This window comes from Sinocyclocheilus anshuiensis, unplaced genomic scaffold, assembly GCF_001515605.1.
Source record: "Sinocyclocheilus anshuiensis isolate Anshui unplaced genomic scaffold, SAMN03320099.WGS_v1.1 scaffold581, whole genome shotgun sequence".
Lineage (NCBI taxonomy): Eukaryota > Metazoa > Chordata > Actinopteri > Cypriniformes > Cyprinidae > Sinocyclocheilus > Sinocyclocheilus anshuiensis.
In genome coordinates this window covers 662,151-677,540 of record NW_015540886.1, presented here as the reverse complement: position 1 = coordinate 677,540, position 15,390 = coordinate 662,151, and the positions used below count along the sequence as shown (strand labels likewise).

At 37.3% G+C, this 15,390-nt stretch overlaps 1 protein-coding gene across 1 annotated transcript in view; it reads left to right on the top strand.

Moving 5' to 3' along the window:
* Nucleotides 1-2,271: 2,271 nt before the first annotated feature.
* LOC107688696 (fibroblast growth factor receptor-like 1) overlaps nucleotides 2,272-15,390 on the top strand; it is a 32,695-nt gene continuing 19,576 nt past the window's right edge. Inside the window, exons 1-2 of the mRNA XM_016486432.1 lie at nucleotides 2,272-2,461; nucleotides 2,663-2,756. Coding sequence (XP_016341918.1) covers nucleotides 2,684-2,756 — 73 coding nt within the window. The 5' untranslated portion in view covers nucleotides 2,272-2,461; nucleotides 2,663-2,683. The remainder of the gene's footprint in view (nucleotides 2,462-2,662; nucleotides 2,757-15,390) is intronic.

Genomic DNA, 15,390 nt, shown 5'->3' with positions numbered 1-15,390 from the left:
TGAGTATCTAGTCAGCCTTATGTGATTTGTGTTACCAAAACACCTCTGAAAAGCAGTTTAAACACCGTTGTAACAACACCAGACAATATAAGTGTGTGTGTGTGTGTGTTTGTGTGTTTGTGTGTGTGTGTGTGTGTGTGTGTGTGTGTGTGTGTAAGGTGCTGAGCCATGCAAGCACTTGCTGAGAGTCATAAAACTCCAAACGCAACTTTTGGGCGATCCAAAAAGCTCAAGGAGAAAACTGCATGAGACCAGAGAGGAAATGAGCCAGACTGTCCTATGGCTACAAAGCACTGTTAAATCTCCTCCCACCATCAGACTACAGAGTGGGTGGATGCTGTGTTTGTGTTTGTGTTTGTGTGTGTGTGTGTGTGTGTGTGTGTGTGTGTGTGTGTGTGTGTTTTTGTGTTTGTGTGTGTGTGTGTGTGTGTGTGTGTGTGTGTGTGTAAGGTGCTGAGCCATGCAAGCACTTGCTGAGAGTCATAAAACTCCAAACGCAACTTTTGGGCGATCCAAAAAGCTCAAGGAGAAAACTGCATGAGACCAGAGAGGAAATGAGCCAGACTGTCCTATGGCTACAAAGCACTGTTAAATCTCCTCCCACCATCAGACTACAGAGTGGGTGGATGCTGAGGACATCTTCATCCAAGATATCTGAGCAGGACTGCCAGGGGGCCACGGGGGTGGTGGGAGACCAATGTGAGGTTTCTCATCCAGCGCCAGATCGCTCTGGGAATCCGCATCATGTGGAAAGGGAAGGAGGAGAGGAAACCGTAGGCACCTCCCCTCACCCCCATGAGCTTCTGCACACCACAGAATCTCATTTTTGATTCATGAAGAGTTTGCAGTGACATTGAATTGCACAGCTACTGAGATAGAAATGGAGCGAACCAGTTGAACATAACAGTTCTTGAAAAGTCAACCACAGTGAAAAAAGCCATTTGTGAAAATCAAAACTGCAGTCAAAACATGTCGTCTTCTAGAATCAGATCAAAGGGATAGTTCACCCAAAATTAAAATGCTGCTGTCATTTACTCATCCTCATGCTGTTCCAAACCTATATGGACTTTATTTCTTCTGTGGAACATAAAGGAAGACATTTTTATCCATACAATGGAAGTCGGTGGTCACCAAAACTGTTTGCTTGCAATCTTTTTCAAAATATCTTCTTTTGTGTTCAGAGGAGAGTCATACAGGTTTGGAAAAGCACAAGGATTAGTAAATAATGACTGAATTTTCATTTTTGGGTGAACTATACCTTTAACATTTTGGAGTTTTTGGTGTTTGTTGTTTAAGTCAGAATTCAGATGATTCATGTCATTTGTTTTGCTATACAACTCTCACAAAAAGGCAATTAAATATAGAAAACTAAAATTAAAATACATTTAACTTGTTTATTTTGTTATCTAAGCTCTTCGGGGCGCTCCAGGAATATGAAATGTAATGTATTTTGATGGGAAAGGAGTTCTGATGGAGATTAGAGACATCACGCATACTTAGAGCACCATCTAGTGGCGGAGAGATGTAATAAACTATAAACCAAGCCTACTCTGCCTCAGAAAATACTTGAGAGGTGGATGGGCTTGGATTAGGGTTAAGGTTGAACAAGTAGGCCAAGAGGATCAGAGGCCATAAAGTTAAAAAAACTAAATCACACGCATCATGGTTTACCGTTAAATAAATAGCAATAATCTCTTGAATTTGCATTAAAGGAGCTGTAAATGCTTTACTAGGAAAATGAGACTAGACTATCAAACATACAGCAAGTTGATTTGTAACTGAATTGCTGAGATGTTTCAAATGTAGCAAATACAGATTTAAAAATGCTTTTAGTATTAAAAAAAAAGCATTTCGTATAAAATCTAACTAACAGTCTTTAATTAGATAAAAAAAAACATGAACCGTTTATTTGTCACTTGGTTGCAGGTGGTTATAGTATACTAGTGTAATTGGAGGGGAAAAAATATTTATTTATGTTTGTAATACTTAATATATATATATAGTAAAATTTAGAAAAAGAAAAGAAAACGTTGCATAATTCACCCTATAGAAACTGTTGATTGATTTGTAGTTTTTCTCTAATGGTTATTGATTGCCATGGACCCCACACAGGTGTAGTGCAGTAGTGTTGGCATCTGTCCGCATACAGGGGGCGCTCGTGTTTAATTTCTGCTGGTCTCCAGCTGTTGGCTTGGAGGAGCGCTGCCGCTGCCGCTGCCGCTGCTGTGATTCACAGCTGTAGATCTTCAGTTCTCTCCACAGTCGGTCAGGGATGCTGACGGGTCATGTCAAGAGAAGAGGCGAGTGGAACCTAAGTACTCCTGAACTTTTCTTCTCCTGGACAGTATACTGAAAAATCTGAAGACATTTCAAAGAAGACTTTGCTGCTCAAGAGTGTTGGTCTTCATCGCTCTATAAGAAACTGAATAGTTCGTAGTATTAAATCGCTTTCGGCGGACATGTAAGTTACTCAGTACCCGTAACACTGCATTTCATCAGGCTCTATATTACACCACATTTACTTTGTAAACGAACGCCTAAACGCGACGCGAGTAACGCGCTCATTATCATCAGGAAAGCTGCTGTGTTTTAGTGTGTTTTCGCGTCGCAGTTTATATGTAGTGTAAAACTCCATCGTCATGATTCTCATGGTTTCTTTTAGTGGCGGGTCATCCATCATAAAATGTTTCCAGAGAGAGGAAGCTTGACTTTTCTGACTGGGGTTTTGATCGTGACCCTGTCATGTGAAGCGAGAGGTGAGTCATGTTGTCTATTACGAGTCTTATTCATTCATTAGAACATAGTTAGAGGCCATTCCTTTGACGATACCGGCAGAAGTTAGCAGTCAAATGCTGGCTTGATATTCTTGGCTCATAAATAACGCATTGCAGTGTAACTTTTAGAAGATTGTTATTTGTATGTTTGACTTTTTGCCTCTTGAGCTTTTGCTCTTTCAACTTAAAAAGAAATTCAAGAAATATAAAAAAACCCAGAAAAAGTATTACAAATAAATACATCAGAAAAAAACATAATTGTTCAGTATTTTACACAGGAATTTTGGGGGGAAACTGTGAATGTGTTTTGCCCTGTAACAACTTGTACGATACTTGACTTTAATTGAAATTTAATTGCTGCATTATTATTATTATTTGTAATAAATTTAAGCAATAATCTGTAGTTATAAGTTCAATGCACTTTTTCTTTTTCAACATCTTTGAAGTTAAAACTGACAATGAAAATGTGTAGAAATTATTAGTCAAGTGTTATTATTATTGTTACAACTGATGAAATCAAAGATGTTATTATAGTATAACAATAAAACATTTTTACAGTGCTACTGAACCAATTTTAGTTTGTTATATGGCCAAGACATTAAAAAGTGACCTTTTGCTGCCCAATTTGTTTATTGACTACTTTAAGCACATCGGGGAACGGGCCGGCCGTGTTCTGTGTTTACTGACACAGCAGACTAACCGCAGACACACATTAAGTTATTCTTTTGAAGTCCGACATCTATATCTGCACTGCGCTGTCTCAGACCAAACAAGAGGTCCCTGTTCCTTGAACTGTAACGGAAATTTAGTGGTACATAATTCAGTGTTCCCTGCCAAGTTGAAAAGAAATTTACATAAATCAAAGCCTAACTAACTGTGCTGTAGATTGTGTATCGGAGAGTTGAGTCAGAAAGGTGTGGACCTTATCCACATGTGCCATCATTCTGCTGTGAGCCCAAAGGACATTTTACTGTCTCTTAGACGAAAATAAATGAATGCATTTAAAAGAAAAAGCCATTTCTGTGTGTTGTGCAATATCTTAGTTTATCTTGTATTATCTTTTATTTAAATTCCTTTAAAACCAATGCATTGACTCATAATGGGATGCCAGACCTGTTTATCTTTTATGGTGGCTTAGCCATTTATGGTCTCATTTATGTCACTATTATCTGAAACAACATTATTGGGTCTGGTATCATAAATCTGGATGAGTTAACGGTGGTATTTACTCTGTTAAAGGTGATTACTATTATTGCGCCCATAAGAATGCCAGGTTAACCCACAAGTGAGAGCCTGACCTCTACTAAGTAAACAATCCATTATTTTCTCTGTTTGTTGGTCCATTTGTTGACTCTATCGCTCATTGTGTGCTATGAGCTCTTCTTGAGGGGGGTTCCCAATCTGTGTTGTCCTTGGATTGCTCTTCCTTTTCCCCTATCAGCCATTCTTGGAATTGTGGGCCCCAGTTTTCTGTGTGTTAAAAGTAGGGAATAAGGGAAACAGGAGTGAGATTTATGGCATGTGAGTAAACAGCTTCTCTGTGGCTGCTGAATGAGGTGTATGTCGGCGAAATTGCTAAAACAGTGGCATTCTTCAAGCTGTAATATTCAATAAACAATTAGGAAATGTTTGAGGAAACCTTTTGTGAAACTGCTTTAATAGATTTTGCCAGACACAACTGCACTTTGTTCATTTAAGAGAGTTCATGGTTGGGTGAAGTGACTATTATGTTGTGGAGAAACACAATATGGAGGCAAGACAGTTACTGGATGTGTTTCCAGTGACACTTTGGCACTGTGTGTCAAGATCATTACTTTGTGACACAAACACTTGTTTCCCTAGAATTCTGGAAGAGCAGAGAAATTACTTAATTGTAGAGAAGAAAAAAAACAGATTGAGCAGAGCAGGTCTTTCCTGATTATATTTATATTTCAATACTACTGTATTTGCCTGTACCTGTTTTACTTGTGAGAAATTAAGTTGGTGTATCTGTATACTTTCAAAATCGTGATATTCAATCAAATCTGGAGATATAATTAAAATAAAAAAGTTAAAAAAAAAGAAAAACTTTAAAGCATCACAACCTAAGCATCCTCATAGCACAAGTTTGCATAAGATAAAATGCAAAAGTTAAGATGCAGTGGGATTTTGCCATTGATCATGTCACTGAATATATTTACTGAACGGACAATTCATCTTGACTTATCATCTGAGCACCAATATTTCTGAGATTTATTTAATCTTTATTTATTTAATCTTTATTTTAATCTAAGTAATTAATGTAGATTTTTACAGAAACCATATTTATTTCATTATATTTATTTTATTTTATTCAGACAGACTGTCAGTCTTTATTAATGGTGTGGCTTTTTAGAGATTCTTTCTGCAGGTTACATCGTTTCTCCAGAAGTTGGAACAACAGTTGCAACAGTTCTGTTGTGGCTTTGTTTGGAATTACTTTCATTGGTGAGCTACTGTATCTAAAATGTAAGTTACTCAACATTAACTTCTTGTTTATAAAAACAATGTCACACAGTTGTTCTGTATCCTTGTTATTCCAATAACTAAACGGCTTCTATACTTGTAACGTGTATTTGGTAACAACCAGGGCTTGACATTAACTTTTTTTGCTCACCAGCCACTTTGGCTACTGGATTTCCAAAATTAGCCATTCAGCATTTTCACTGGCCTCAATTTTGTTGTTAGGAAATTGCATTTTATATGATTAAAGTTGCATACTAAAATGTACTTTTACACGACTGTTCTGTTGTTTTCTGCTGCTGTTTGTTTGGAACTTTTTTCATTAACCAAATTTTCGCTAACCAAAAACAGTCAACATTGACAATATTATGTCACTTAATATTAACTACTCGCTTAAACTCTTGTTTAAAATCAGTGTAAAATTTGCAGTCGTACTGTATATTAAAGTCAACCCGCCAAAGTGGCTAGTGGGAGTGACTGTGTTTCACGCCACTGCTCAAATCCACCCGCATTTGGCGGGTTGGAGGGTGTTAATGTCAGCATATTTTGATGTAGCAACTGCAGCTCATGAATCAATTATGTTAGGCACACAAGAGTGTTTTTTGGGAGGCTGTTTGGTTGTTCCTTACTTATAAAATCCTGTTGAATAGCAGCCAATGCTGATTTTTATTTTTTCTCTCTATAGTGTTTTTATTATTTGATTTAATAATTATTAGAATATATTCCTGTCTATAATTCATAGAATTATATAGTGTAATCCATAGCTTTGACCAGGATTCTGTCATTCTGATTTTTCTGTCATTATTCACCTAATTATGTAAAAATGCCTATATTTACATATAATATTTCTAGAATCAAATCACAGCTGGGATAAGTGTACACACTAGTGTAGGCTGCTTGTTTTAATGTCAGTACCTCATTGGTTTTTATGAGTATGGTCGGCTCAGATTGGCATGACACTCCTCCAGCAATCCTTACACACAAACACAGCAGTCAGTTCAGACAATGTGTGAACACAGCGGTTTGAGAAATGCTCTTGCATCCCTATTCTCTCGTGTGGTCAGATATTTCCTGTTTCTCACTAACTTTCCTGCCGGTGGAAAGAAGCTGACTGCTTTCTCCCAAGAAAATCCTTTCCTGTGGCACCGCACCTGGCTGTTATGAGCAGCACAGCTTGAAGTTTGTTGAATGACAGAAATGTGTATCCAACAGTCGTGGCAGTTACCAGCTGTTTAGAATGGCACATGTATCAAAGGCCTGGATTGTGCTCTTTAAAGAGGTCAGATACAGTAAAATGTGGTAGATTTTCTATTTGCAGCCACAGGAACATCAGGAAAAGGGTTTCTTTTTCTCTACTCTCAGATATTTAAATTTTTACATATTTTATTATGTAAGCAGGAGATGTTGGCCCTCATGCCCCATTTACCTCGATGATCTACCTTTTAAAGTAGAAATAGCTTTGATAAGAACAGGGAAAACAGACTTCATTTATGCAGCTCTACCTTCAGCTGGTCTCTCAGCAGGTGTCAGGATCTCTGGGTTTATTAGACAGATAATGCAGTTCTGCAGGCGGGCCCTGCTTATCAAACAAATGATAATGGAGCAGCTCTGTTGGAGCCATGCTGTGTCTGTGATCTGCCTCTGCAGGACAACAGTAATGCAGGCGTCAGTCTCTGGCTGCTTTGGCCAAGTTACAGAGAAGCCAAACGCAATGGAAAAGCATAGGCTGCTTCATATACTACGCTTTGGATGATTGGTAGGCCTGGGCTTTATTTTAATGCAGAATTATAATGGCTGTCATTCACAAAGTTCTACAAATTCTGTGTCGCTTATGTGTTTGTTTATTAAACATTTGGTCAATTTATTATAAGCTACCAATAGAAGTAAAGCCCCACTCACACCAAAGACTATAACTATAAAAATAGTTTTAGTTTTAAAGTTTTAAAAATCATTCTAATTCTATAAGAATAGGGACATTCACACCACAACTATAAAAATAGTGACATAGAGGAACAATATCGTTGGAATCACTTTCATAACGATTTTCCCAGCTGATGAACGATAAAAACATTGACAGCCAATCAGAATCTCCCTGAATTTAAAGAGCTGAGCATTTAAAGCATCAAAACTGCATGCTCACTTATAATAAACAATGTCATTGTCCTTTGGTGTGGATGCTAATATAGTTATCATTATAGTTATATTTGCAGTTTTCGATGTGAACAGGCCTTAAGACTTTAATACTCACAACTCTGTTCAAAACTTTTTTTTACCATATTTAAAAAGTGTGATTGTTCACTAAAATTGAACATTTTGTAAACATTTATTCACCTTCATGTTGTTCCAAACCTGTATCACTATATTCTTCCAAAAGGGGAAATTTTAGCGGAATATGAATGATGAGCTCTGAAAAAAATGAAGAAAAAAAAACACCTAGCAGGCATAATGTTTGTGTGCTATATTTCAAGTCTTCTGAAGCCATAAGATATTTGTGTGAGGAAGAGACCAAAATTTTAATCTTGTAAACCTCACATTATTCTAATATTGCTCATATATTATTCAGATATCATTTTTATTGGTTTTGTAACCAGTCTTAGACCGTTGTGTTACACGTGTGCATATGCAAATTGCATAAATAAGATTTGATAGTTACAACATTAAACTGGCCATCCAGTCTAGAATGTTATTGTATGTTCACTGTGATGCATCTCTGGTGTAGTTCTTTTTATTCGTTCCTCTTATAGATTCTCTATAGAAAATGTATTCAAATAACTTTACTTGCATATTACTACAAGCACATTTACTGTATGTAATTTCAATGAACTGCACCTAGCACTGAGTTGTACATGTATCCTGTGTTAGATAAAATATGTACTTGGCACAGAATTGCCTAAGGATACAAACAGCTGTAACCAGAGCTGTTCTTATCTACCTGTCTGTCTGTGTGCACTGGAGACAGAGTTATTGTCTGCCTGTCTGTCTGAAAGAGCTGCAAACTGTATCAGCTAAATGCTGCATTCTAGTAAAAGAAAACTTTTTTTAAATCTGGAAATGTCTGTATGGAGTTCTTTAGAAAGGAACATTATGTTACATGTGTTTTTGCATGCATGTGTATATGTGTTTGTAATTGGCCTGTAAATGGCCTGGTTTCAGAGATAATTATGATGTTGATGGAGGTGATTTCACTATTAACACTTTTTTTCTGCTGAAGTTTGTCCTGCCACAGGAAGTGAGCATTGTACCTATGTGGCAACTGATATTTCAAAAAAGAATTATTTGGCAAAAACCTCTGTCTGCGTGTGTACGTGCGCACACATGCACATGTGCGTGTGTTCCTTGGCATTTTAAATGCTGAGCGAGTTAACCAGCACATTTCATTCGGGAAATAGTGCAGTTGTTAAATTTGAACATGATGTTCATAATATCAGGTCTTGCAGTGAGTCCAAACACATGCACACACTAGAACATTAATGTCAGGACAGCATCAACCCAGCCTGGCAAAAAAAACTGATGCTGTATTTTACCCCATATTTTTTAATCGCAGATGCAAACCAAAACCATTAGCCCATTATTCTCCTCTGAAGTCTGAGGGCTTTTCTTTGTAGTTTGTGATCTATGTTAAACGTGCACTCACATCACAAAAGCCGTCGTTTTGTGGGTGAAAAGTCAGTTTACGTAAACAAAGCGGCTAATGAGCTGCATTTGTCGGTGCTGTATTGCATCGACGCAGCTCTTTCAGTGTCGGTATTTATGGAGGAGGTATTAAAACACAAAGGAAGCGCGCCAAGCCTTTGAATATTTTTTTTATAATCTAAGCTTAGTTAAAAAGTTTCAGTGCTTGAATAGTTCTGGGAGTTCAACCGTGTTTCATCCCCTTCTTGTCTATGTACCTGTGACATACCGAGCTGGAGTGTTTGCACAGGTGGGAGAGGGCAGCTCGCTCTGAATAAAAGATTGAGAGCTGCCATCCCACCTTTGTTCTCCCCATTCCAGTGGACTGAGCTTGTTGGAGCAGTGTCCCCGTGCAAGACCAGGCCGATGCGTTCGTCATGTGCAATTTGCTCTGTATGGGAGGTTCACTCTTTCGATACAGGAGGCTTCTTGGGAGTTTCTTTATCCCCTGTTTAAAAGAAGGATTAGCTTGTGTTTCACAGGATTACAGGTGTCCAACAAAACCAGGATCAACCTCAGCTGTGATAGATCGCACTTCACTGTACTGTCGCAAAGCGAATCCAAGATCCCATTTTGTGGATCTAGCATTCCAGGAATTTAAAACTTGGATGGAAGGGCCTCTTTTCCTAGCTGCTTTTAATGTTCTTTCACACTTATTGGTAACTCGGGTGCACTTTTCCTAGGGTCATTGCAATAGGTCAAAGGTCGAGGATAGGAAAAGCACAGAGAGCAGGAATATAAACAAAGATCAGTGGCCTCCAGTTTGTTTCAGCATCTGGGAAATAAAAGGGAAGATAAAAGGAAATGGGTGAACTTTTCGTGTTCTTAGTGTAACGTAGGGTCAGATGTGATTAATAACATTGAGCTCGACAAATGCGTTGTGTGCAGTCTTGTCTTTCGCAAACAGCTGTGTCTGTTCTGGCACACGATTCTATCAGTGTCATTGCAACAGCAGTAGCTCACGCTGCAAGGCATAACTCAATATGTAAACACTCATGAGAAAGAAAGGAGAGAGAGAAACAGAGAAAAAAAAGAAGCAGCAAAAAGAGAGCCAAAGTAGGATTAGAGGCCTTGCGTGTGATGGCTGTCGGCCGGGATTTTTGACACAAAGGCCGGTGCTCATTACGGTGCTGGAGACCAGGTTACTCAACATTACCCCCGAAACCCTGCAGAACTGCGGGTCTATTTATGTGGGTGGGTTTGGCGTGCTGCAGTGCACTTCCCTGTGGTCCAAATTGCTGGTGGTCCATATGAGGAGGAAACAAATAGGGAATGCTGTCCTTCACTGAAGAAATTGGAGATGCTGTCCTGCATTGGGTTTCTGAGGTTGTTTGATTGCAACCTCACTTTGGGGGTCTGAAATAGTGAATAACAAAGCAGAAAACCATCATAATTTCAGCCAGCGTGAGCAAGATAAATCTCAGATCAGCTTTGTATCCTTAATTAATTGTACTGTATAATGGTTCCCTGTAATTACAGCCAACAATGAAACACCAGTCATGCTTGAATAGGGCATTTTCTACTGTATATATGGTGGCAATCTATGGTTTGAAACCATTAGCAGTAATCTAACATATCCTCCATTGTAGATCGTTTTGTTGAACTGCAGACTGGAGCAGCATGGCAGCTTGATGACAGACAGCGGCAATTTAGGTGCATATACAGCTATGGATGCTACTTGTATCTCGTCTCCAGCTAACAAAATATCTCTGTCAGGGTGAAGGTTTGGCGAGCTTGATGAGGCTGGAGAGTCTTGAACCAAATTCCCCAGCTAGCAGTTTAAATGTCGGGTTCATCTGAGATCCTTGGCATCAGCCCCTTTCTAGCAAATGGGCTTAACAGGGTTATTATCGTAAGCTCAAGTAAAGCTATCATAATGTTAACTAAATTAAAACAGTCTTATATGTTATATTATATTATAAATAAATAAAATATGAAATAAAATAAATTAACTCAGTTAAATATTAAGCAGCACAACCGTTTTCAACATTATTATTTTTTTTTATTATTAATGATAAGAAATGTTTTTTGAACAGCAAATCAGCATATTAAAACGATTTCTGAAGGATCATGTGACACTGACGACTGAATTAATGGCTGCTGAAAATTCAGCTTTGCATAACAGGTGTAAATTACATTTTAAAATATATTAAAATACAAAACAGTTATTTTAAATTGCAATAATATTTCACAGTTTTTACTGTATTTTTGATCAAATAAATGTAGTGTTGGTGAGCATAAGAGACTTTAAAAAAAAATTTGAATGGTGATGTACACTGCAACTTTGAATGTAGCAATAAAATAAAAACAGAATTTGCAAATGCAAAACTAACAACCTCTTGGTGCTTAATTTGATAAGATGTACATGAGAATTAAGACAAAGTGAGACCAAGTGGCCTGGGCCTCGCTGTATTTAATTAAATTAATGGATCAGTGGATGACGGGCAGCTGCTCTGTGTCCTCTTCAGGGCACAAAGAGCGACCCAAAATCCACAAGGAAGTTTGTGTGGAATCGCACACATGATGTCAGACTTTTGCAGTGCCTTATTGAGTTAGCTTGGCTCCAGAGGCAGCAGTTGGTCGAGGTACAAAGTCTCGCTCAAATCTGATTACACACAGTAGTGAGACAGCTGTGAGCAGTGGCGATGACAGAACCACAGCTCTGCGTTCACATTACCAGAACTAAAAGGGAGAGGTGTAAGTGAACCTGTTTACCTATAGCAATCCTGTGTTTGTGTCAGCATAGGAGGCTCTGTGCAAACAGCATCAGGCCTCAATCTCTGCCCATTATCTCTCTTCCTGATAAAAGAGTCACATTCCATTGCCAAGACCAGTACTGCAGTGTTTGGTCTATCTGTCTCTATCACTGATCACATGCTGAGTCCTATAGCAGCTCTCCTCCACTTTTTCAGGAGATTCACCATAAGAGAAGATAAAGCTGCTGTGTAAATCACATGACAGTGGTAGATCAAACTCTAGATGACCTGGCAGAAGCTGCCTTCTGATTGGCTGCCAGTGCTATTTGTATTTTTCATAGAGGAAAAGAATGTTGTATCAGAACATCTATGCATTTTTTTAAATGATGTACACAACGTACTAAGAATTGCATTTAGTTTCTTTTTAGATTATTTGGTAACACTTCACAATACGGTTCAATTTATTAAAGGAATAGTTCACCCAAAAATAAAAATCATCATCACCGATTCACTCTCATGTTGTTGCGAGCCTGTATGATGTAATGTCTTGTGTAGAATGCAAAAGAAGATATTTTTGAGATTTTGTCCATACAATGAAAGTCAATGGGGTCCAATTTAGCTTGGAGCCCTACGCTGTTTAAAATATTTTCTTTTGCATTGCACAGAAGAAAGAAAGTCATACAGGTTTGGAATGACATGAGGATGAGTAAATGATGACAGAATTTTCATTTTGGGGTGTGCTATTCCTTTCAAATGAGTCAATGCATTATGTATCATATTAATAAAATGTGAAAAACAGTATCATATTTAAAAGTAAAAAGAGTAAAAAAAAATGGTAACTTATTATTCGTTAAACTTGAAATGTTAAAAATATATTAGTATGTGTACTCTACTGTTTAATTTCTTTTAAATAAATTGATACTTAAATCTAGCAAGGGCACAATAAATTGATCAAAAGGGACAATTTTAAAAGTGACTTTACATTGTTACAAAACATTTCCATTTCAAAAATTCTCTTCCTTTGAACAATCTGTTTATTCAAAAAATCATGGTTTTCAAAAAAAATATTAAGCAGCATGACTGTTTTCAACATTAGTAACAATAAGAAATGTTTCTTGAGCACCAAATTATTAGAATGATTTCTGAAGAATCGTGTGAAACTGGAGACTGGAGTAATGGCTGCTGAAAATTCAGCTTTGCCATCACAGGAATAAATTACATTTAAAATCTATTAAAATAGAAAACAGTTATTTTGAATTGTTATACATTTCACAATATTACTGTTTTTATTGTATATTTGATCAAATAAATGCAGCCTTTGCAAGCATAAGAGAGATATTATGTAACATTAACCTAAATTAATAAATGCTGTAAGGATTGTTGATTGTTAGTTCTTCATGTCTAATGCATTAACTAATGCTAAAAAAAATTTACTTTATTGCAGTAGTCTATCAGAATATGTGCTCACTAGGAATCAATCCCTTGACCTTAATGTTAGTAGCACCAAGTTAAGCTACAGGAACTAAAATGCTATTACGTGTTTTATTCAGTTCCTACTAAATATTTTTAAAATGCAGTCATAGGCTACGTTGAGTAGATTTGTAACAGTGGCAGGTGATTTGCAGCTAAAATAATAATCCCTGGGAATGCTGACAGAAATGTGCAGCACGGTCTCTTGCTCTCATAATGGGCCGGACTGTTTGGATGTTGTACACGTGTCCTTTGACAGCGGCAGTTAGTTAACTAGCTGCCATGCCTGGACTGTTCATCCAAGTCTTCAGTGTTATTCTTGCATTTTCTTCTCTTACACACTGCCCTCTATTTCTCTCTTTCTCTATGGCCTTTGATGGTCATGTCACTTCCTCCATTCTAATCATTTATCCATGCAGCATGCTGTCAAGGTCCGTTTGAAGCGCTCCCTGTGACACCAGTGATGTTCATCTAAAGCTGTGGAGGCTGCCCAGGCTTCAAAGTACTTCCACTGCGGTCTGTAAGGCCTGTTCATAAATCCTTTGAGAAATCAAAAAACCATATCAAGATGTCTGAGACAAAACAGGCTAGTGAAGGAGTGCATGCTTGGTAGCTAGTAATTCATAGTTTGGACTTTTTTTGACATAGTAAAGATTTAACTGGTCATGTGTCTAGTCCAGTCTATAGATGCAGACAGACAGGGTGGCAATAAATGTTTATGAACTTTATGGAGCATCAGTCTATTGATCTTGTCTTCAAGGTTGTCTCGAATGTGGTGAGGGTGTTGCCTGGGAGGTCTGTCAAAAACGCATTGCATGCGACGCCTGCACATGGACGCAAGATGATGTCTGTCTTTCTCTTTGTTTCTGTCTTTGTCTTGCTCTCATTTTCTTTGTCTAGAGAATCAAAATTCATAATTGTTACCAATAGTGTGACATGCACATTAGTGTTGCTAAGCTAAATCTGTTATAACCAAAATAATTTATTTTAGAATGCACAGATATTGGGTGAAAGAGTCTGGTTTTAATTAGATAAGACTGAAAAGAGTTGACCTGACATTCTGAGATTCTCAGATTAATGTTTAAATTATGAAAGAAACTTTTGATGCTAACTGATGTCAAAATTAAGTGCACTACAGTTCCAAAGTTTGGGGTTGGTGAGAGATTTTTTTAATGTTTTTTATTTTTTTTATGTTTTTGAAAGTCTCTTATTTCAGCAAGGCTGCATTATTTTATTAAAATACAGTAAATATAGTAATATTGTGAAATAACATTAAAATGTACAATAACTGTTTTCTACTTTAATGTATTTTAAAATGTACTTTTATTCCTGTGATGGCAAAGCTGAATTTTCAGCAGTAATTAATTCAGTCCTCAGTGTCACATGATCATTCAGAAATCATTCTAATATGCTTGAGATTTGCTACTTAAAAAACTTTTCTTGTTATTATTGATGTTGAAAACAGTTTGCTGCTTAATATTTTTGTGGAAACCATATTACACTTTTCAGGATTTTTAAAGGTTCAGAAGAACAGCATTTATTTGAAATAGAAATATTTTGTAATATTTCAAATGTATTGTAACATTATAAATGAACAATTCAGTTCATCCTTGCTGCATAAAAGTATTAATTTATTTTAAAAAAAATCTTACTGCCTCCAAACTTTTGAATGGTAGTTTATCTTGGAAGGCAATGAATATATGACAGTAGTAGGTATGGGTGGGCAAGATGGTTGACTACTTGATCCAACAAAATCAATTACTGACATCAGCTAGTTTATAGATTTAAAAAAATGTTAGCTTTAAAGGTGCAATAGGTGATTGTCTTCAGAAACATTTTTTGTTATGCTGGTTGAAAGTCTCTTCACATCCCGATAGCAATCATTAAGTTAAGTGGTCTAAATGTATTTATCTGTATATATATATATTCTGTGGAAGGCGTAGGACCAAGAAATGTTCGTCCAATCAAAACGCTCGGTCCGAGCATTTTAATGGGCTTTTCTACCTGCCTGTCAACGTATGTATTAGCATACCTCTGTGCAGACAGAGCTTAGAATAGCAGGCAAACATCAACAACCAGATCTTCCTGCCTGGTATTGTAGTACTTTTAAAGTTTTCTCACCGGTGAATGACACATGATGTAGCCCAGCGGTTCCCAATTCCAGTCCTCGCGCCCCCACGCTCTGCATATTTTGCATGTCTCGCTTAGTTAACACACCCGATTCAGATAACCAGCTCGTTAGAAGTGAGCTACGTGCATGAACTGTGCTCCGATCGATATGATCCCTACACAGTGTT